A 24,900-nucleotide genomic window follows, 5' to 3' on the forward strand; every position below is an offset into this window, starting at 1 on the left:
CATTGACAAAGACACATGTGTCTTTATCATATACTTCTCATGGACAAAGACACGTGTGTCTACATCATATACTTCTCATGGACAAAGACACGTGTGTCTACATCATATACTTCTCATTGACAAGGACACATGTGTCTACTTCATATACTTCTCATGGACAAAGACACGTGTGTCTACATCATATACTTCTCATGGACAAAGACACGTGTGTCTTTATCATATACTTCTCATTGACAAAGACACATGTGTCTTTATCATATACTTCTCATGGACAAAGACACGTTTGTCTACATCATATACTTCTCATTGACAAAGACACGTGTGTCTACTTCATATACTTCTCATTGACAAAGACACGTGTGTCTACTTCATATACTTCTCATGGACAAAGACACGTGTGTCTACATCATATACTTCTCATGGACAAAGACACGTGTGTCTACATCATATACTTCTCATGGACAAAGACACGTGTGTCTTTATCATATACTTCTCATTGACAAAGACACATGTGTCTTTATCATATACTTCTCATGGACAAAGACACGTTTGTCTACATCATATACATCCCATGGACAAAGACACGTGTGTCTACATCATATACTTCTCATGGACAAAGACACGTGTGTCTACATCATATACTTCTCATGGATACAGACACGTGTGTCTATATCATATACTTCCTATGGACAAAGACACATGTGTCTGTATCATATACTTCTCATGGACACAGACACGTTTGTCTACATCATATACTTCCCATGGACAAAGACATGTGTGTCTACATCATATACTTCTCATGGACAAGGACACGTTTGTCTACATCATATACTTCTCATGGACACAGACACGTGTGGCTATATAATATACCTTTCATGGACACAGACACGTGTGTCTATATCATATACCTTTCATGGACAAAGACACGTGTGTCTATATCATATACTTCTCATGAACAAAGACACGTGTGTCTATATCATATACTTCTCATGAACAAAGACACGTGTGTCTATATCATATACTTCTCATGAACAAACACACGTGTGTCTATATCATATACTTCTCACGGACACAGATACGTGTGTCTATATCATATACTTTCAAAACTCCATTTTCTATAGAAAATACTGTAACGATAATGACAAAATCAGTCTATATAGATAAATGATCGCCATATGACTGGTCAACCGCTGTGTAGAATTTCAGTTTAACTGGTAAAAGTATGCTGTTGAAATTAGCAGTCAATCATCTATACATTGCAACCAAATGATACTCCATATATTGTACTACTTCCTCAAATTTAGTGCCATTTCTGGCTTTATGTTGTCCACAAATGAAGAAAGACAAGAATTCCACAAAAGTGGATGTGTCGCTTACCTGGAAAGGTTTCTGGAGTTTAATGGAACAATAGCCCTAGTTATTCATTGGATTTATTCCATTTATATAATTTGTTTTGCTCCGAATAAAGCAGGAATAGGGACAACCCACATGGAAAGCTCAAACAACCCGCTTTGGCTATGAAGCATTGCATGAAGTTTTAGTCTAATTGTACAACGAAAATTCAAGTAATCACACAAAACCAATTTTGCATTTACAGCTACAATGACCATGACCTTTGACCTTTTGACATGAAAAGCAATCACAAACTAGTACCTTTGGTAAGGTAATTGTAGGAAAAAAAAGTTTTTATCTATAGTATCAGTGACCTTGACCTTTGACCTTCCAATCTGAAAAGCAATCCTGAGCAAACCTCTCTGGTAAGGAAGCATTGCATGAAGTTTGAGTGTAATTGTCTAAAGAAGACTCAAGTTATCACATGAAAACCAATCTCCTATATATGGTAACACTATCCTTTGATCTCGAAACCCCTAAAAGCAATCCCATCGCAGCACTTCTGATAAGGTAGCACTGTAGGAAGTCGGCCTAAAGGAACAGGAGTTATTGCAAACAAAACTAAATTTCTATTTATAGTAACAGTGACCTTGACCTTTGACTTTCGAAACTGAAAAGCAATCCCAAACGAAACTTTGGAAGTACAGTATGAAGTTTAAGGTTGATCGGCCAAAGGGAACTTCAGTTATCGCGAGAAAACTAATTTTCTATGCATAGTGCCATTGACTTTCATCTTTAACATTTGGACCTGTAAAGCAATCACAAGCAAGCCATTTTGGTAAGGAAGCACTGTATGTAGTGTAAACTTGACGGGACAAAGGGAATTGAAGTTATCATGAAAAAATCTTTGTGCGGATGATGACGCCGACATAGTAATACCTATATACGACACAAAAACGGCCAATGACAAAGAAACATATGTAAAGACACTTGATAATGTTATTTTATAGCTATTATAATATACCTGGTATTGTAAAATATATTTGTCAAGGATACGATTTCAATCCTTAACACAAGCTGGATTAGATCAAAATAGATCACGTGATAAAAGCAGGTACTCACCCACTTCAAAAGGCGTGATGACCTATTATATTGTATAACAGGAACGCAGAAAAATGACACCGGATCTTGCATATTTCTGAAGTTTGAGAATGGAAATCAACATTTTTGATAGTTTTTTGAAATGTTAATCTCCGATATATGGCAGTACATTTCAGCTGAACCCTTCACCAACAGGTAGTGTATGAAGGACCAAGTAGCACAACGGAAGGCAATAAAATGTAAAAATATATTGCATTTCAAAGTAAACGCCTTCCATTTGATGATCAATATGGGAAGTCTGGTCAAATATCAGATAACAAGTAGAAAGCGAAATATATATATATTTTTTTTCGAAAAATAAGATATGAAGCATATATATAATCATTAACAGTTTCATTGAGAGTTGTTAGAATGGTAAAACGTACACAAGATTCTGCTGAGTGTTTCTAAATCAGGCAAAGTAAAAATTAATCAATTATCATTGATACATTCAACTTAATAAACAAAAAATAATAAGCATTTAAGCATGATACAATTTGTACATATGATCTTTCAACTCAGCATAACGTTTCAAAAGACATTTTGAAAATACCAATCAAAATTTGATTAACCTTGAAAAGATGAAAAGGAATGTTGAATACTGACACAACATTTAAAAAAAAAACTACTGACCCTTATCAACATAATGAATATTAAACAGCTGATACCGCATTCATACAGTTTTTTCCTGTAAACCTTCGTTTTTCACCTAGAGTTAGGTCAATGTCAAATTTACAACACTTTTGTTTCTAGGCAAGTCAAGGCATGTAAATATGTCAACAATTTTTTGCCTTTAAAGAATAAGTTTTAAATAAGACACGTATATCGGACAAAGTTGTTGCACAATCAGAAAAATAAGGATTTACAAAAATACATAAATCAAGGTCGATACAACATACATCAATAAAACATTGTGATATTTATAACTCAAGACATGATTCATAATATATCCTTTATAAAAATTTCAAAATATGACATTAAAAATGGATTTACCGGTTTCTTATGAAATGAAAAAGTCTTTTGAAATTACGATACAACACGAATGGCTGTTGGCCTACTATACAATCGTTGTGTTTGTTTCAGTCAGTTCGATGTTATGCTCGATGACATCAGGCGCCATGATGGCCGCCTGGTTAGCGTCACCATAATGGTAGTCGGTGGCAGTTTCTACATTGACATAGGTACTTTGTATATCACTACGCTGCTGGCCTTGTTTCATCTGCTGCTGTAGAACAGTGACCATCTCCCGTACCTCATGAGCCAGTTCGGAGAAAGTGGGACGCGAGTTCGGATCAAACATCCAACACTTCGTCATAATTTTGTATCTGAAAATGGATGTTTTAGTGTACTTACAATGTATCAAGAGAGACAGATAGAAGGTAGGTTTTGAGTTTACTTACAAAGTATCAAGAGAGACAGATAGAAGGTGGGTTTTGAGTTTACTTACAAAGTATCAGGACAGAAAGGAGGTTGTGGCATCCTTCGGCCTGCCTTAATGTATCTCAATACATCCCAGTTATCTACCTCAGGGTAAGGGTTAACTCCCCTTGTCATCAGCTCCCATAGACAGATACCATAGGACCACTGAAGAAAACAAATAAAATTCACTTAGATATAAATATGTATGTGTTTAGTTATTGTTGCTGGATACGAAGCCGAATACGCAATACTGCCATTTAACTGTGAAGACTAAGACCAAAATAAGTAAAAATCGAAAATACTTTTCAGAAATGTTCCAGTTGGATGTATATTATGAGCTTACTGATAAACTATTCTCAGAATTACACAAAACTTCCTACTAACCACGTCTGACTTTGAATTGTAATTTCCCTTCTCAAGACTTTCTGGAGCCATCCATTTGACAGGCAGTTTACTCTTCTTGTTGTCACTACTGTAGTAATCCCGTTCATAGATATCCCTGGACAAGCCAAAGTCAGCAACCAGGGCCTTGAAGTTTTCATCCAACCTACAAACGAAACAGCAGGATACTTGTCGGAACTCGTTAATTTATGAAATAAACAAATTCAGCACAAGAATGAATACTTTACATGGTGGGTGTTTGTGGCAGTAGACGTTTGCTACTACGCAACACCAGGGCCCGTTTTCATGAAACCATTCTCATGCTCACGCATATATTTTGTGCTTAAGCAAACTTTTTTATAATTCACCTAAATCATATAAAATAACACAAATGCCAAATATAAACATTGAATATAACTTTGACTTAAAGTCCTTTCAAATTTCATTCTAATCTTTGGCAAAATCAGTCTTATTTATTAATATTTAACTTAAACAAGACATAAGGCTTGAGCAAAAAATTCATGCTTGAGCATGAGAACGGTTTCAGGAAAAGGGGCCCTGGTCTCTTTTCTCCTTGTACTCTCTCAAGAGTCTCCGAGTAATTATTTCCTTTGTTCATATTTTTCCTTATTTTCATCGAATTTGTCATTGTCTCCTTGGTCATTGTCTTTTTACCTATATCTTATCTATACTCATATTTTTATATCAAAAGATCACACAATGATATACATTCAAATAATAAAAATATGAAGTGATTTCGTTTTGTTAATGTAAATGTATATATTTATATATGACTACCATATACAAACTAGTTAAATGGTGCTTTACATGACCCACCGTCTTTACATTCATGCAATTTTTGCCAAATACTTTCTATAATATGAATACACTACAAAAAGAATAGATAGAACCTTACATGCAGTTCCTGGCGGCCAGATCTCTGTGGACAAACTTCAGTCCTGACAAGTAATCCATACCCTGGGCAATATCTATACCATAAACTATCAGGTCTTTAATTGTTGGATGCTAAAACAATGATAAACAATATTAAACTCAAAATTTAAAGATTTCTTTTTATAAGTATTAGATTACTTTATATTGCCAATAGAATATCCTATGGAATGTTTCACATCTTCTAAGAAGAAAATCAGAGAAGACAGATGGACATGTTAAGTCTGTCGACTTACATTCTGTGCGTTTCGTATGTAAGACAATAGATCGCCATGACTCATGTAAGGTAGCACAACCAAAGGCATGTCGTCTATTCCAAAACAGATTCCAGTCAGAGTAAGCACGTTGTCGTGATGGAAGTCTTTCATACGCATGGCCTCCTCCAGAAAACTCTGTACATCAATTTCTCTTGGGCTGTCATCTACAAAAGTGTAAGTTATAGTATTATTAGATATTTAGCCACCCAGCATCAAAAGGTTTTATGCATACTGTGACCAAACGGTAAAGTATTACAAGAGATCACGTTATGACACGTTAAAATGAATAATTCACATATATTACGAAATGATGAAGCGCTAAACCTGATTAAACATATCCTAGTACAAATGATATATGTGATAAACTGACGAAATGCTAAACGAGATCAAATAATGAAGTGATACATGTGGTCAAGTGATTGACTGCCGAATGTAATAAAGTGATTGACTGATGTAATAAAATGATTGACTGCTGAATGTAATAAAGTGATTGACTGCTGAATGTAATAAAGTGATTGACTGCTGAATGTAATAAAGTGATTGGCTGATGTAATAAAGTGATTGACTGCTGAATGTAATAAAGTGATTGACTGCTGAATGTAATAAAGTGATTGGCTGATGTAATAAAGTGATTGACTGCTGAATGTAATAAAGTGATTGGCTGATGTAATAAAGTGATTGACTGCTGAATGTAATAAAGTGATTGACTGATGTAATAAAGTGATTGACTGCTGAATGTAATAAAGTGATTGACTGCTGAATGTAATAAAGTGATTGACTGCTGAATGTAATAAAGTGATTGACTGCTGAATGTAATAAAGTGATTGACTGCTGAATGTAATAAAGTGATTGGCTGATGTAATAAAGTGATTGACTGCTGAATGTAATAAAGTGATTGACTGCTGAATGTAATAAAGTGATTGGCTGATGTAATAAAGTGATTGACTGCTGAATGTAATAAAGTGATTGGCTGATGTAATAAAGTGATTGACTGCTGAATGTAATAAAGTGATTGACTGATGTAATAAAGTGATTGACTGCTGAATGTAATAAAGTGATTGACTGCTGAATGTAATAAAGTGATTGACTGCTGAATGTAATAAAGTGATTGACTGCTGAATGTAATAAAGTGATTGGCTGATGTAATAAAGTGACTGACTGCTGAATGTAATAAAGTGATTGGCTGATGTAATAAAGTGATTGACTGCTGAATGTAATAAAGTGATTGACTGATGTAATAAAGTGATTGACTGCTGAATGTAGTAAAGTGATTGACTGCTGAATGTAATAAAGTGATTGACTGATGAATGTAATAAAGTGATTGATGAATGTAATAAAGTGCTTAATGTGATCAAGTGATGTAATGATGACGAAGTGTTGAAAAGTAGATAAGGAATTCATGTAAGAAGATATGTGCTACGTGATACATGACTTATCTAATGTACTTTTAACACCAACAGAACTTATCAAACAAAAATATCAAATTACCTTTGTATCAGAGAGACACAAACACTATCAATCTGATACATTATGTAAATAGAAATATGGATGAAAGTATTGAACCAAATAGATATAATTAAAATGCTCCTAATTCAAACCGAACAGATAAGAAGTGCCATACGATTGTACAGCTGTCTCACCTTTCAGCATAGAACGTTTTAAAATAAGCTTTAAAAGAACACCACGGACATTCATGTGTTTTTCATGTTCTTGACTGGTAAACTAAGCATAAGAATTTAGTCCTGTTTTAGAGCAAATCAAAGAGACAGAACAATTAAAAAGCTCTGTTGTTAACCCTGAATGTTTTGGGATGTCCTCACCCACCTCTTAGGTTGCACATGAAGAGGATAACAGTTAAGAAGGGACGAAAGCAGGATTGCTCTGACAGAGAAAATTCCAGTGGGAGGTACAAAATACTATCTGATAACACCAATATTTCTTTCATTTGTCAGATACTCACTATGTAATGTCTTGACAGCAACTAACATATCTCCTTTAGTGTCGGGAAAGGTCAGGTATCCCCTGTGCACACAACCAAAATGACCTGTAAAATAACCAGTCCAATGTAGCAGCTACTCGAATTGGATTCAAATTGCGCACTGAAAATTTGACATTTCAAATATCCAGCCTAATTTGTACTACAATATATAGTACTACCTTGGCGATAAAGAATAGTATAAAAATGGAAAAAAAGTTACTTAAAGTCTGGAACATTCCTCTGACGCGAAAGTGACTCTATATCGCGATTGGTTGATATTTGATATATAACAGAGCTTTTAGAAAGTGAAATGAATACAGTCTTAACATTACAAGAAGGTATGCAACAATGGTAAGACTTATCATATGGCAGCAACGTCACATATGTATTAGCTTGTTTTACACAGAAAGGGGAAAGCTCTGTACAGCATTTGATTTCGCAACATGTGAGGTAACATTTACAGTTATGATCACATTGTTTTCAATATTTGCTCTGACATTTTCTGTAATGCTTGTACTGCTCGGATTATACTCTCTGTTGTCATTATCGTGTCAAAAACATCAATATTATCCCCTCAACCTCACCCAGATCGTCGACATTTGTCCTCTTGAACAATGATTGCACTACCTTTATGTTATTCTTCTTTGATCATTCGTATACAAATAAATAATGAAAAAAAATTAGACATCCACCATCTTCTTAAATAACACCAAATAACACTGACCTCTCCCCAAAATTTCCCCAAGTGTAAGCCACTCTCGTTCTATGAGAAGGTTTTTGTCTCGAAGAACCAGCAGTGTGTCATCATCAATTCCGGAAAGAAGAGAAGCTGAAACTCCACCACCTTCCGACATGTGCTGCTCTGTATAGTCTTTCAAAAGAAATGCTAAAGTTTGTACCAAACAAGTGAATAACACCTTTCAATACAAACTGAAATTAAATACAAAGTTAGAGTTGGATGTATTATAGCCAAAAATGAATTGAACTGCATCATGCAGCTATTTCGTACTTTCCCGATCCATAAGTGGTACTAAGGATTTAAAACATTGCAAACTAGTTTAGTACATAAAAGTCTAATTCTTATTTAATTAATTTGAAAAAAGCAGATTCATTTATCATTATGATTTTCTGTTGGGTGTGGCGGTTATTGAGATTAAAAGTTAATTTGTATACATGTATTTATACAAACCATTCGCTCTGTTTTGAATGTCTGTTACTCTTTGACCGTTAGAGTAAATGCGGACAGACTGATATTGGGCCATGTAAGGATCCAATGGCTTTTTAAACGGATAAATATGTTTTTTCTTCAAGGTCACAACTAGCACAATGATCAAACTGATGACAACGATGAGAGCTACAACTAGGACAATGGTCGTGGTGGGTGTTGCTTCCTCGGTCATGGTGAAGACCAAAAAACCTATATCTTTCTTTACTGCTCCTGCGAATACCTAAAAAAGTTTTGCTTTCATATAATCTTCCTTTATGAAACATATTGATCAGATAAAAGTTTACACATAACATTATCCAGGAACAAAAAAAATTCCAGTAACATTTGTCCTCGTGTTGCCATGATTAGTAATGAAATGTCAAAGTGAAGATTACAGATAGCCCATTGGAATGTGCGACTCTCTTCAAACTCGATCTGTGTTGAAACATTGGCAGTACCTGGTCAAATGGCATAGGGTATATCAAAATTTACAGGGTGCAAACATTTAACCCCTACCTCCTACCAGTAATTACCAGTGCTAATTAATGCATCATATACACGTTATTTTCCCGACCCAGATTTCTTGATTTAACATCATTTATGCATCGTGAATATTCGAGATGAGCAAAATATCTACAAATCAATCATGAAAAACAAGCTTACAATTAGTGTTACTAAACTAAGATTGTATAAAGGTTCAACTTAATCGATCATTCCTAACTCAAGTTAACATCTGGAATCCAAAAATCTATTTTAGCAACAGTGATCTCCACGGCTGACTTTTCTATCCAAAACACAATCCACAATAGGTCTTCTACTAAACTAACATTACATCAAGTTTCAATCTAATCGGCCATCCATTACTCAAGTTATTATCTGGAAACCCTCCGGACAGACAGACAGACGACGGACGATGACAGACACTATAAAAATCACCAATCATGAGATCCAGTTCTACTTACCGTCACTTTATGCTTTTGTAACGAAGCATTGACAGGCTTATTGTGAAGAGCACAATACATAACGGTATCCTTGAGATTGGTGATGTTACAAAGTCCATTTTCCCCAACCTTGACGGACATATCTTCAATAGTTATACCCAGGTTGAGGTGTTCTCCCTGTCACGGTTCAATAAAATAGTATTATTATATTTATTATACAGATTTTAAATCTCACTTGTTTTACAGGTGATTTGAAAATATCTGCACTCCTTAATAATAAGCCAAGGATTGTTTAAGGTTGATATGTCTATATTGCCATCAAATATATTTTTCACAAAAGCTGTAACCAAACAACTGACCAATAAAAACAAGCCCAAACACTATTTATAAATTGTCTGAAAATACCGTGCAGGTCATAAAGGTTCATTCTTATAATATGGACAATTTCTAGTAAATGTTTGTGTCCTTTAGTATCCAAACTCTTCTAAATCTTCTAAATAAGATTCCTTAATAGGACTTTAATCACAACAAGTCAAATATTCCCACGTTTGAAGTCTGGTGAGTTTCTTTTAAAATGTTCATTACTTCTATGAATATCATGCTCAAAATATGTTTTTAAAAAATATTCCGCCATTTAGTTGTTGAAACGAAAAAAACATGTTGATGTACGTTTCATAGGGTTCACAAGTATTACCTTTATGTCCAATATTGACTCAGAAAGGTCCATGTATCGCAAATGTCCACTACCGCTGAACTTATAGAAGTTAGGATCGGGATAGTATCGGAAAATCGCCCAAGCCTGATCAACCACATTTTTCTGACCAAGTTCCTTAATGCCATCCATTTTGAACCAAATGTGATATTCCTCGGAACGAAGAGGGAGTTGTCCATCAATGTAACCAGTGATGTTAACCGATGGACAGCGCATTGTTCGACCATTAGTAGCAGCTTTGCATTTCTGAAATAAATTGGTAACATGTATGAGATGAATTATTTCACCGGAACTGCTACGCAAACGTTCAAATAAGTAGACTGTGCATAAGTCTATCAACCTATCTTCTATTACAAAGACGCTGCTGCACAAACCACCCTAAATGTGTAGTGTGCTTCTGTAGATTTGAGGTATAAATACACCATACGTCTTTTCTCCTTTTTGAAAATAATGGATTTGGGTCTTTTGAAATTTTGCTTAATATACTGGTTGCACATATACATAGTATCTTAAACAAATAAAGATGTAGAAGATGGAATTTTCCGAATTAGTATAGTATTTTGTATTTTTCCTTCCTTGATTTTACAAATCAGCTGGGTATGCATGGCTGGGGACGTTTATTGCTGTGATTCGGATGTGCAAACAATTGACTAGTAAAGTAATACTAACAAAAGTGTCCAATATGTACCTGTGTTGGAGGTGTCCTTTGGGTCTTGACAATCGTAACTCCTATCCGAGGATCAGCCACAATATGTAAATTTGTCCCTGTTACTTTCAGATTTATACCGCCACTGTACGAAGTAATATAGTTAAGAATTATGCAAGCGAGAATTTTTACCGGTAGGAATAATGCAGACAAAAATAACACAGACAAGAATTATTAAAGTAAGAATTAACACAAGTAAGAATCAGGAAGGTAAGAAAGACACAGGTAGGAACATCACAGGTGAGAATTGTGAATGAAAGAGCAACAAAAATAAGACATATTTCAATTTCTGTATTCTAAAAGCCTTACGGCACACGTGGTACAAGGTTAATATTTTAAGATGCTGTAACACATCAACCCTATCACATACTCTTACTCTCGTCCTTGCTGCCAAGTACTTTTGCGATCACTCGCATTCATAAATCATTCTCGGCTCGGCTTAACCATGAATTTATGAATTATATGTCATATATTGTACAGGAGAGTGAAACAACAATGACGTTAAGCATTAACAATAAACATTAAGAACGCAGTTTAAATACAACATGTAAGAAATGTCCAAGACTACCTTTTTCTTTGGTATTATTGACTCTTAGTAACTGGAAAATTTTAAATACATTTGGTTTACGCAAATAGTACGATTTTTAAAGTATTTGATAAGCAAATCTAAATAAAAAGGACACTTCAAAATAAAATTTAAAATTCATCTTTAATATCATGATCATTATATAAGGTACACATTCTATTAGCTGTGGCGATATTGGTATATATTCCACTTTCTATATTAAGTTTATATGACATCAATATTATGTAAAGTAAAATTGCATCCCAAAATTATTGATCAGATGTTGATATATAAAATCTTTAATGACAAGTTGGGGACGTGATATTTTTCATGTCTACATTAAGAAGAATAGATTGTGATGACTCACCTGGCGATCGAACGTGGTGGAGCCACATTAGAGATGGACGAATCGTTCATGTAGGAGAAGTCTGAGTAGATGGGGAATGTGGTTCCATCTATATTCACCTCCACTGTGCCACTGGTCCCCTGTCCAGACCTGCCTTGTGTCCAGGCTGTCGTCTCACAGATAATCATTGTCTTGTTGTAGCTATTATAATGAAAATCCTTCTTTTCATTAACAGCTTTGTTTTCATGTGACTCAATGCGTTTATAGATATTTTTCAGTTTGTCTTTTAAGGATGAAAAATTTGATGAAACAGAATTTGTGTGAGCCATACCTTGCCTTAAATTTTTTACTGAAAGTCGTGATCAGCATTACTCTTAACTATTCTGAGATTTTGTATTCTACGTTGTGAAACAGTATCTTTGACTGCTGTAGATATAGACGGTAAGAGTTAATACTGAACTTGATAAAAACTAAAACAGAAAAAAAGTGCGGATTTTGAATTCTTAAAAAGTAAAACAAATCAAATAACGGTACACACATAGTAACAGTTTTTTTGTAATTATTTAGTAATAATGCCTCGACGAATTCGAATTAAAGTAGATACACGATTGGAATAGAAATAAATGGTTCGTCATAATACGAGACACCCACCTTTTTAGTGTGCAAAAGACGCTGGCTACCTTTACAAAACGTTCTTTGCCTATATTCAGATCAAGACCTTCTATTGCCACTGTCGTACCACCAGACATTGGTCCCAAACGAGGTGTAAAATTTGCCATTATTGGCTTCTGAAAAAAAAAGGAGTTAAATATTTCTGATTCTTTTCAGCTCACGTGGTCGAGGAATGAAGGCGAACTTATATCGTACCATGGCGTGAGTCGTCCATCCGTCCTTCGTCTGTCTTCACAATTTATTTTATACAACTGGTCACGAACAACTGAGAGGGTTTTAACCAAATCGCGCTAGAAAAATCCTAAGAGGAAGATTACTCAATGTTGTATAATTGGTGGGGTCTGGGAGGCGGGGCCAAAAAGAAAATTTAGATCGGGTTTAACCTCGGGCAGGTGGGGGGAGAAATGTGGCAAATTTGATCCAAAGTATTCTTTGGTGAAGGGGAAACAAATTTTATAAACAGTGAGTCTCGCTCACCTTGCACGGGAGGGATGGGGCCCAATGGGGAAAATGAGCATTATATGGGAGGGATGGGGCCCAATGGGGAAAATGAGCAATATATGGGAGGGATGGGGCCCAATGGGGAAAATGAGCAATATATGGGAGGGATGGGGCCCAATGGGGAAAATGAGCAATATAAAAAAACTTCAGGTATGTTTAAAAATATATGGTCTAAAGCATCCTTGGGTGAAGAAAGCTAAGTTTTATATAATTGATGCATTTGACCCTCATAGGGCTGTGGGATGATGCCTAATAGGGGAAATATGCATAAATCGTTTATACACTTTTTCTTGAGTTTCGAAGACGCAATTTCAGCGAACTAAAGCAGGTGAGTGAAACAGGCCTTGGGGTATCTTGTTCCATATGTCTGTATATTTAGTTTTTACCAATTTATGTACTTATCGTATTTACTGAATCAGTAAAATATGAGATGTATGGTGAATATTCATAATTTTCATATTATGATACTATCCTGGCTGGGCCACAGGTTCGACTATAAGGTTGTGATACATGACAAAAATTATATATTGTGGGTCATTAATTGGTATAATATTCCAGTTTTTACCTTGTAACTGAATAGAGACGCCTTAAGGGAATACGTCCCATTAATCTTGTACTTGATTCCGGTCCTGGTGTTGTCAATAATTTTCACAGAGACTGGTAATGTGTTGACAGCCATTACTGGCGGAGCAATACAAACTATACTGAAATTATATAAATTGTCTTGATCAATAGCTTGGAAAAAAATCTGATTTGCCTGATATTTTATAAAGTTTTGATAGATATTATTTATCAACTTTTCATCACATATTTTGAAGTTTTCTCAGTTGCCATCTAGGTTTCAACATTTTGGCCCAATTAACAACTGACTAGTGCTTGAAAGAAGGAAGAGCTGCTTGGTACATTTGGTACCTTTTGGTTCATTTTGTTTGCTTTATTTTATGTAATTCTCAAGTTTTATTGTAATGTGTTATTCACTTATATTTCTTTCGTATAATCTTTTCTGTCGATATCACTCAATCCCATCATTGTTCGTTATTTACAAATGAGAAAATCTTACGCATAAATTATGATTTTTATTTAGCGGAGTTTAACAATTATATAATGGGAAATCATATTGAGACAGATACCTTGTAAAGTTTCTGTGTCTAACAGGACAATCCATTCCGCCCAAACGAGCCTGTATCATCTGGGCACGAAAAGACCCAAAGTTATGTCCTTTAATGGTGATGGATGTGTTCCCTTCAACAGGACCAGTTTGCGGGCTGATCTGGTGAAGTAGAAGTTTTCATCAAGCGTCACTAACATAGTATGTTAATTGAATTATCAGTATTCAACATATCTCTAACCTATGTAAGAACATTGATGGTCACTTTATATACACATCACATGATTAAGCAAAGAATAGAGGCATACATCACAATATACCAATGAACTAGGTTGAAATTATCTATATTCGAAATGAAATTAATTCTATGATATGGTTGGTGAACTTTCCCATATGTATTTTGACATTTTGTCCACTTTTGAATTTCCTAATTTGTCACCTAAAATTTTGGGCAATTGCATCATTGACGAGTCCTAGAAGGACGAAACATATGTATGCTGTAACATCAGTGACGAGTGCTAGAAGGACGAAACAGCTGAATAATGTAACAGATGTAGCATCACTGATGAGTCTTGGAAGGACGAAACAGCTAAATGATGCAGCATCACTGATGAGTCCTAGAAGGACGAAACAGCTAAGTGATGCAGCATCACTGATGAGTCCTAGAAGGAAGAAACAGCTAAATGATGAGTATCACTGATGAGTCCTAGAAGGACGAAACAGCTAAATGATGCTGCATCACTGATGAGTCCTACAAGGACGAAACTGCTAAATGATTCACTATCACTGATTAGTTCTAGAAGGACGAAACAGCTAAATGAAGCTGCATCACTGATGAGTTCTAGAAGGACGAAACAGCTAAATGATTCATTATCACTGATTAGTTCTAGAAGGACGAAACAGCTAAATGATGCAGCATCACTGATGAGTCCTAGAAGGACGAAACAGCTAAATGATGCCGCATCACTGATTAGTTCTAGAAGGACGAAACAGCTAAATGATGCTGCATCACTGATGAGTCCTAGAAGGACGAAACAGCTAAATGATGCTGCATCACTGATGAGTCCTAGAAGGACGAAACAGGTATATGATGCAGTATCACTGACAAGTCGTAGAAGGACGAAACTGCTAAATGATTCACTATCACTGATTAGTTCTAGAAGGACGAAACAGCTAAATGATGCAGCATCACTGATGAGTCCTAGAAGGACGAAACAGCTAAATGATTCATTATCACTGATTAGTTCTAGAAGGACGAAACAGCTAAATGATGTAGCATCACTGATGAGTTCTAGAAGGACGAAACAGCTAAATGATGCTGCATCACTGATGAGTCCTAGAAGGACGAAACAGGTATATGATGCAGTATCACTGACAAGTCGTAGAAGGACGAACCAATTGTTTGATGCATTGCTTTTCTGATCCTTAATGTATCCCCACACAGATGTTATTCACTCATTTGTCTGTCGTACAAACATTATTTAATCGCTACTTAAACAGAGCTGTACATCTTTGTCCCTCCCTTTCCTTGCAAAATAGTGCATTTTAAGAATGTCCATCCATTTTTCAAATAATACAAATTCGATTGTTTGACAAACACTATAATTTCGTTTCAAACCTGGCCACGATTAGTCGTAATTTCTCCTAACGCAAATTGCCGAAATCAAAAAACATTACCAATTTACATGCTCCATGCGATACCCTACTATTCTTTTATCATAAATGTTTGCAACCTCCTCTCTAGGTTTCTTTTGTTCCTTTCGATGATTCCCCATGTTGTTCGTCACCACACCTTCGCCAGAACACGGACTTGGTCATCTAATTTCGTGATTCAATATGTAATCCATTTCATCAAAATTATTTTTACATTAATCTCATAACTCTATAAGTTTCAATAACAGCGTTCAGTGATTAGACGAAACAATGGTTGCAGATACAAAAGTCACTTCTGCGTGAAAGTTGCGAAAACTGCAGACGGAATTAGCCAAGGTAAAAAGGAGTATTTCACACAAAAAAAGCTCTGTTCAGGAAGTGTTATAGATTACTTTCTGAACATAAATCAGACAAAATGAAAGTATAAAGGAATTTATTTGCCAATGAAACGTATCGCTTGACTTGGCTTAAAGCAGTGAAGTTTGAGTTCGAGTTCCCTACCTTTAGTGTTTACATGTAGTATATGTTTGAATGTCAAGATAAAAAAATATGTGTAATGATTAAATTTATTTTATATCATATTATTATATTATATAACACTATACTATTATATCATATCTATCATTGTGTTATAGTGTGTTTTATAGAGAATATGTTTTTGTAGGATTACATCGATACAAGAGAGCATCCGTAGATTAACACATACTTACAGAATATATCATAGGATAACATGTATCCAAACTTGATGTGGTCAGGTTACCTAGCGGCTGGATTGGCTCCACACACTCTGTTTTCTTTGTACAACGGTTTAAACACCATCCGCACCCTAGAGGGTCGTCCGCGACAACACATGTTTCACATGTACTATACACGTCACAGGTAGAAAGGGGGAACTTTACAACCTGTAACAATTGGACTGTAAGCTGAAGCCAAGCTTGGTCTGGTCGTGAAGCTGATTGACCAGTGTTATTCAATAATTTAGTATGAAAAAAAGATCTCTGTTTAAAGTATGCCATACCTTACTACATTACTATTACCTAACAGATCTATATATCACCTGACTATTACCTAACAGATCTGTACATCACCTGACTATTACCTAACAGATCTGTACATCACCTGACTATTACCTAACAGATCTGTACATCACCTGACTATTACCTAACAGATCTGTACATCACCTGACTATTACCTAACAGATCTGTACATCACCTGACTATTACCTAACAGATCTGTACATCACCTGACTATTACCTAACAGATCTGTACATCACCTGACTATTACCTAACAGATCTGTACATCACCTGACTATTACCTAACAGATCTGTACATCACCTGACTATTACCTAACAGATCTGTACATCACCTGACTATTACCTAACAGATCTGTACATCACCTGACTATTACCTAACAGATCTGTACATCACCTGACTATTACCTAACAGATCTGTATATCACCTGACTATTACCTAACAGATCTGTACATCACCTGACTATTACCTAACAGATCTGTACATCACCTGACTATTACCTAACATGTATATCACCTGACTATTACCTAACAGATCTGTATATCACCTGACTATTACCTAACAGATCTGTACATCACCTGACTATTACCTAACAGATCTGTATATCACCTGACTATTACCTAACAGATCTGTACATCACCTGACTATTACCTAACAGATCTGTACATCACCTGACTATTACCTAACAGATCTGTATATCACCTGACTATTACCTAACAGATCTGTATATTACCTGACTATTACCTAACAGATCTGTACATCACCTGACTATTACCTAACAGATCTGTATATCACCTGAATTACCTAACAGATCTGTACATCACCTGACTATTACCTAACATGTATATCACCTGACTATTACCTAACATGTATATTACCTGACTATTACCTAACAGATCTGTATATCACCTGACTATTACCTAACAGATCTGTATATCACCTGACTATTACCTAACAGATCTGTACATCACCTGACTATTACCTAACAGATCTGTACATCACCTGACTATTACCTAACAGATCTGTATATCACCTGACTATTACCTAACAGATCTGTACATCACCACACTATTACCTAACAGATCTGTACATCACCTGACTATTACCTAACAGATCTGTACATCACCTGACTATTACCTAACAGATCTGTACATCACCTGACTATTACCTAACAGATCTGTACATCACCTGACTATTACCTAACATGTATATCACCTGACTATTACCTAACAGATCTGTATATCACCTGACTATTACCTAACAGATCTGTACATCACCTGACTATTACCTAACAGATCTGTATATCACCTGACTATTACCTAACAGATCTGTATATCACCTGACTATTACCTAACAGATCTGTACATCACCTGACTATTACCTAACATGTATATCACCTGACTATTACCTAACAGATCTGTATATTACCTGACTATTACCTAACAGATCTGTACATCACCTGACTATTACCTAACATATCTGTATATCACCTGACTATTACCTAACAGATCTGTACATCACCTGACTATTACCTAACACCTAACAGATCATGTATATCACCTGACTATTACCTAACATGTATAACACCTGACTATTACCTATATCACTATCTGATCTGTATATCACCTGACTATTACCTAACAGATCTGTATATCACCTGACTATTACCTAACAGATCTGTACATCACCTGACTATTACCTAACAGATCTGTACATCACCTGACTATTACCTAACAGATCTGTACATCACCTGACTATTACCTAACAGATCTGTACATCACCTGACTATTACCTAACAGATCTGTACATCACCTGACTATTACCTAACAGATCTGTACATCACCTGACTATTACCTAACAGATCTGTACATCACCTGACTATTACCTAACAGATCTGTACATCACCTGACTATTACCTAACAGATCTGTACATCACCTGACTATTACCTAACAGATCTGTACATCACCTGACTATTACCTAACAGATCTGTATATCACCTGACTATTACCTAACAGATCTGTATATCACCTGACTATTACCTAACAGATCTGTATATCACCTGACTATTACCTAACAGATCTGTACATCACCTGACTATTACCTAACATGTATATCACCTGACTATTACCTAACAGATCTGTATATCACCTGACTATTACCTAACAGATCTGTACATCACCTGACTATTACCTAACAGATCTGTATATCACCTGACTATTACCTAACAGATCTGTACATCACCTGACTATTACCTAACAGATCTGTACATCACCTGACTATTACCTAACATGTATATCACCTGACTATTACCTAACAGATCTGTATATTACCTGACTATTACCTAACAGATCTGTACATCACCACACTATTACCTAACAGATCTGTATATTACCTGACTATTACCTAACAGATCTGTATATCACCTGACTATTACCTAACAGATCTGTATATTACCTGACTATTACCTAACAGATCTGTATATCACCTGACTATTACCTAACAGATCTGTATATCACCTGACTATTACCTAACAGATCTGTACATCACCTGACTATTACCTAACAGATCTGTACATCACCTGACTATTACCTAACAGATCTGTATATTACCTGACTATTACCTAACAGATCTGTATATTACCTGACTATTACCTAACATGTATATCACCTGACTATTACCTAACATGTATATCACCTGACTATTACCTAACAGATCTGTATATTACCTGACTATTACCTAACAGATCTGTATATCACCTGACTATTACCTAACAGATCTGTATATTACCTGACTATTACCTAACAGATCTGTACATCACCTGACTATTACCTAACAGATCTGTACATCACCTGACTATTACCTAACAGATCTGTATATCACCTGACTATTACCTAACAGATCTGTACATCACCTGACTATTACCTAACAGATCTGTACATCACCACACTATTACCTAACAGATCTGTACATCACCTGACTATTACCTAACAGATCTGTATATTACCTGACTATTACCTAACAGATCTGTACATCACCTGACTATTACCTAACAGATCTGTATATCACCTGACTATTACCTAACAGATCTGTACATCACCTGACTATTACCTAACATATCTGTACATCACCTGACTATTACCTAACAGATCTGTATATCACCTGAATATTACCTAACAGATCTGTACATCACCTGACTATTACCTAACATATCTGTACATCACCTGACTATTACCTAACAGATCTGTATATCACCTGACTATTACCTAACACATTAGTATATTACCTGTTTACCGGCTAGGACATACACATGATCCTCTCCTTTATCAAGCTGCATGTCACTTTGAATAGGAATGTTGATGTCTTTGGTTAGGTCAAAGTTCATATATGGCTCCATTAGCCTGTGATCCTCGTCAACCTTCAATATTCATATCATAGATAATGACCACACACTAATACTAACCATTTGTTATCACTTGCATGTTGTCAAACATTATTAAAACTACGGAGAAATTAGTGAAACAAGACTATCAAGAAAATAATTCTTCGTTGTAAAAGACAACCTTTAAACCGGAAATGTTTGCTATGTAGTAGATTAAAAGTTCTTACAACACAACAAGATTTGAGTGTGACGCTCCGATGACTACAGCGTCACCTTCATCAGACAAATGATCATGTGAATCGTACTTGTCTTGACATATGTAGTGTGCGAGATGGTAAGGAATCAGCCAACATTTTTCAGCCATAATATACTCACACTGAAAATAGTGTTATGTAAATTACAAATTGCTGTTTAGAATACAACTGGTGTTGATGGTTCAGAAAAATGAATGAAACAAATTGGTGGTTCTTGTAAGATGATAGTGGAATGTAAAAAGTACGATTTTGCAAAAGGTTCAGCTATCAAAGTCAAATCAGATGTAACGTGTTATTAAAGAAATCTATGTTTTGAGGTGTTAAAAATATTGATTTTATGTAGGACCGGATGTGAAATACGATTACAAATGAATGTAACTAGACAGAACATAAACAATGACAAGATGAGATTTCTTAAAGTCAGCAGTCACATATATCTATATATTGGTTTCGTCCTAGCAAAAGACCGAGATAAATGGCTGATGTAGGAAAGACTCTGGTGTTCTTGAATTCCTGTTCTGTTTGGACTTTGGACGTGGTCAATATATATTTTTTTGTTATTTAAAGACAAAACGTAATCAATGCATCTGCAAATGAAATAAAATGACTGCAACGTTTTTGTGGCTTGTTTGATAAGCTCTTCGATCAATTCAATCACGTATGAAAACAAAAGCAAGACCGCCAACAGAGGGACACAATTAGTCCCATACGTATGCCAACAGTCTGTTGGAAGACCTAACCACCAAACTCGACGAAGATGTTGTCGACCGGTAACTTGATCCTTTTTATTATGTTTTTCTTATCCTTCCTTCAATAAAACATAATACATTGATATATCAACAAGAGATTTCAAAGAACAAATGTTTAATATAAAAAGACTGAAACTTTGTAGCAAGTACTATAAAGGTTGATCTTATTACTGGTGTTGCATTATGACGTCAATATTATTGTTTCTTGATGACGTCATAATGATAATTGACGGTGTCATATCATGTCATGCTGAGAGACCTTTTTTTGTCACTTTCTCGTATTTTCATCAGAAAAGAATCATTCTTATGCTATCACATCATGATTCAATTGTATAATTCGGTAATTAAATATATATAACACAATATGTAGACTTGTATTGACCAGTGTGTATTAAACATGGCAATATATAGGCATATATTGATCTAACAGAGCTTACATAACAACCAGTTGTTACAAATGGTATTTTCACTGCAGGTAGTTGTTTATTCAGAAGTTGCAAAAACATCTGCTTTAGCGGATGTTTTTCTGTTTTGTTTTCTTTTTTAAGTTTTGAAAACTAACGAGAGTAAAAGAAATATCATATATATCAACCACGAGTTTGTGTGATTCTTTAACTACAACAAGAAAAAGCTAATAACAGGATGAATTATTTACATCATGACACGACTTGATTTACAATGACAATTTCATAAATACGTGGAAATATTATAATTAAATACAAGTCATAAAATGTGTATCTATATGTCAGTTTATTGTCTTCAAATCAATAGACCGATAGAAAACAATACAAAAATCAATTCATTACGAAACAAATCACGCACTACTATTTCAACCAATCAAAAGACCGGGATGTCATTTAGCAGTAGTGGTATATATAATATATTTATCCAACCGTCAGCACTTTTACGAAAAAGTCTGAAAGAGGAACACCACAACGTATTGTGATTGAGCAGTTATGCTCACTATCGGTCTCTGCACCTCTAAAACATTTCATGGCAAAATTTAAGGTTCCATGTGCGGCACCTTTTTGACAAGACGAAAAGACTATCATGTTGTTTGATTCTTTGATGCACATTAAATGAACCTTGAGGTCGCATAACGATATCTTGTACAGGCTTTGAAGATGAATGTCGCTGCCTTCTGTTCTGCAAATGGGCGTATCAGTCTTTGATTGGTCACTTTCCCCACTTAATCCAACTCTAGACCAATCATTTTAGTTTACTTGTGCCTTAAAATTTGCCATGAAATGTTGCAGTGGTGCAGAGAGCGAGCTATAATGATCAAAACCCATGGAGTATTATCAGAGAAGTGCAATATATACCTGTCTAGTCGACTGTTAAAGATCTTACCTTCGTTTTGATTAGATGTCCATCAAACGTGCCCATCACAGCCACCGTATCTTCGCCTTGCGTTACCACGGCAACCGATGTCAACACGCTGTTTGACATACGAGTGGTTGCCATACTCCGAACACGGTGTTCTGGTCGATGGTTCTGAATACCAATGTTACTCGAACTGCCACAGAACTCTTTGTTTCTAGGGAAAGTACTTGACTGAAGAAATATAATGAAAGGCGGGGCTGAAATCCTTAAAGCAGTTATGTTTCAGATTGTTTTGCAAAGCATGCAACGTTACAGTCCATAAAAATGGTGGCACAGTTTTGAGAATACACATCAACTAGAGATTACAAAATATTGAATTATAGTGGTAGTGAACATCCGCATCATTAAATTATTTCGTTATTTTTTTATTCGCCGAAGTCGCCTCCTGGATTTCAACGCTCTAGGTCCCTATGATATTACGCTTAATTCATTATCAGATTCTTTTTTACATGATTCTATATAAATTTGTCTTAGAAAGTGAAATTCATTGAATGTCCATTCAAAATGAAAACTAAGAAAATTAAATAATAATGACGCTATAGATGGATTGTTATTTGTTATTTTCAAAATAAGTCATAAATATATTTTCATTTATACATACCGCACACATCTTTGGGGAGGTTATTCTTCTGCCATACACCCAGGCTGGCTGTATTGCATTTCCCAGAAAGCAATCCTTTTGAAGAACAGAGAGATTCCCGAATATTTCATCAAAATCGAAAAAGCACATGACTGACCCCTCATTTTCTTCTGGATTTGGATTAAGTTGCCTGTTTGCACCAAATGTAACAAACAGCTTTTTCTCCCATAAAGACAGAAGTTTTGGCGCGTCTGCAAGGAAAGCATCTGTTGCAATGTCGTATATCTTTCCGTCATGTTCACACTGGAGAGGCAATTCTGTGTACGACGCATATGCTAAGTCATTTTTACATATCTGTATTATTTTTGTTACAAAAACGTTGTTTTCTGTTTTATTTCCAAAAGGATCCGTCATTTGTACAGAAATATGATATATATAATCTCCATACTCAAATGAGTAGATATAGTAAGACTGGAACAAATCTTGGACAGAATCATCTGCCGTTAGGTACGTCCCGTGTGTGTCCCTTCGTACGTAATACAACAAACTCCAATATGAATCAATATAGTTAAATTCTCGTGTTGAAATCATTTTTGGACGGAATCGAAAATCTCTGTAGTCCATTCCCATGGCAACATAAAGGACTTTATCTGTGCTACCAGACCGTTGGTATGGAGAACCGAACACCACTGAAACAGTGGAAGCAGATGTAGTTCCGATATAATTTACACTTTCCTTGGAATCCAGTGTATGATTGGATGAAATGTCATTAAGAAATAGACAGGAGCACAGTCCCTGGTTAGCTGAACCACACATAAGTATGAAATCTTTCTGGTCGTTAATTTCCAAGACACGGACATGGTTGGGTGTCACGGTTCGTCTTTCACTACAGGCTAGAGGTGAAGGAGGACAGTTACTATTGTCCTGCACTGGCCCAATAATATGATCCTGTACCATATTTAAGTCTTTATCTAAATGTATAATTTTATTCTTTCCTCCAACATACAAATGTCTACTTTGTGTATCCATACTTATTTGTGTTAGAGGCTGATTCTCACTGCTCACATTGTACACAACATAAAATGCAAATGTACTAATAGGCATGCACCAGAGCACAGCCAAACAAATATTTGTAAATATCATCACCTTCATGACTCGCCTGTGTGCCCAAATACAAATAGGATATATCAGATAGGCTAACTGACTGTTACGTCATCATTCCTTTTGTTTAATTAACTTGTGGTAAAAAATACTCTCTTGGTGATTCCATTATATATAGCAGTTGGTTGAGTCGATCTCTGATGCTTCTCCTCACATGTGACGTCAACAATCTCGTAAATCTAAAAACAAGAATAAAGAAATGGAGCAAACATTTAAATATAATAGATAATTTTTCAAATAGACCGCGGTTTCATTAACTTTCGTGAAATTCTTTACCTAAGAAAGCATTTCATCTTTAAAGCATACTGTCCTGTGGTGCTGGTAGACGTATATCAAGGAAACGTTGTAACACTGAGGCTATGGACTGTTATGGCTGTCGAGATGGTATTTGCGGGGTTTTGAATTAACATTATTTATTGAGAGTGGGTTTGTAAATGAATCTGTTATTTTAGAAAATAGCAATTAATATATTAATAGTGGGCGGTTGAGCT

At 35.4% G+C, this 24,900-nt stretch overlaps 1 protein-coding gene across 1 annotated transcript; it reads right to left on the reverse strand.

The window, feature by feature from the left end:
- Positions 1 to 2,963: 2,963 nt before the first annotated feature.
- LOC132558623 (hepatocyte growth factor receptor-like) lies at positions 2,964 to 24,401 on the reverse strand. Its single transcript, XM_060223218.1, has 19 exons — positions 23,270 to 24,401; positions 22,636 to 22,839; positions 20,187 to 20,318; positions 16,580 to 16,771; positions 14,239 to 14,378; positions 13,674 to 13,812; positions 12,587 to 12,723; positions 11,957 to 12,136; positions 11,007 to 11,109; positions 10,301 to 10,564; positions 9,628 to 9,783; positions 8,648 to 8,906; positions 8,183 to 8,329; positions 7,441 to 7,524; positions 5,460 to 5,644; positions 5,189 to 5,298; positions 4,276 to 4,438; positions 3,920 to 4,056; positions 2,964 to 3,797 (listed from the first exon to the last, which is right to left on the reverse strand). Exons 1-19 carry the CDS (start codon positions 24,398 to 24,400, stop codon positions 3,530 to 3,532), a joined length of 4,131 nt encoding a protein of 1,376 aa, XP_060079201.1. The 5' UTR covers position 24,401; the 3' UTR covers positions 2,964 to 3,529.
- Positions 24,402 to 24,900: the final 499 nt, after the last annotated feature.

Source organism: Ylistrum balloti, unplaced genomic scaffold (assembly GCF_031769215.1).
Source record: "Ylistrum balloti isolate Yb309-2 unplaced genomic scaffold, AGI_CSIRO_Ybal_v1 Utg370800, whole genome shotgun sequence".
In the NCBI taxonomy this organism is placed as follows: domain Eukaryota; kingdom Metazoa; phylum Mollusca; class Bivalvia; order Pectinida; family Pectinidae; genus Ylistrum; species Ylistrum balloti.

Coding starts and splice junctions, on each gene's coding strand:
- LOC132558623 (XM_060223218.1), bottom strand. CDS start 24,400: ATGAAGGTGATGATATTTACAAATATTTGTTTGGCTGTGCTCTGGTGC. Junction 20,319..22,635: donor GACATCTAATCAAAACGAAG/GTAAGATCTTTA, acceptor TGAATATTGAAG/GTTGACGAGGATCACAGGCT. Junction 11,110..11,956: donor CCACCACGTTCGATCGCCAG/GTGAGTCATCAC, acceptor TACTTCGTACAG/TGGCGGTATAAATCTGAAAG.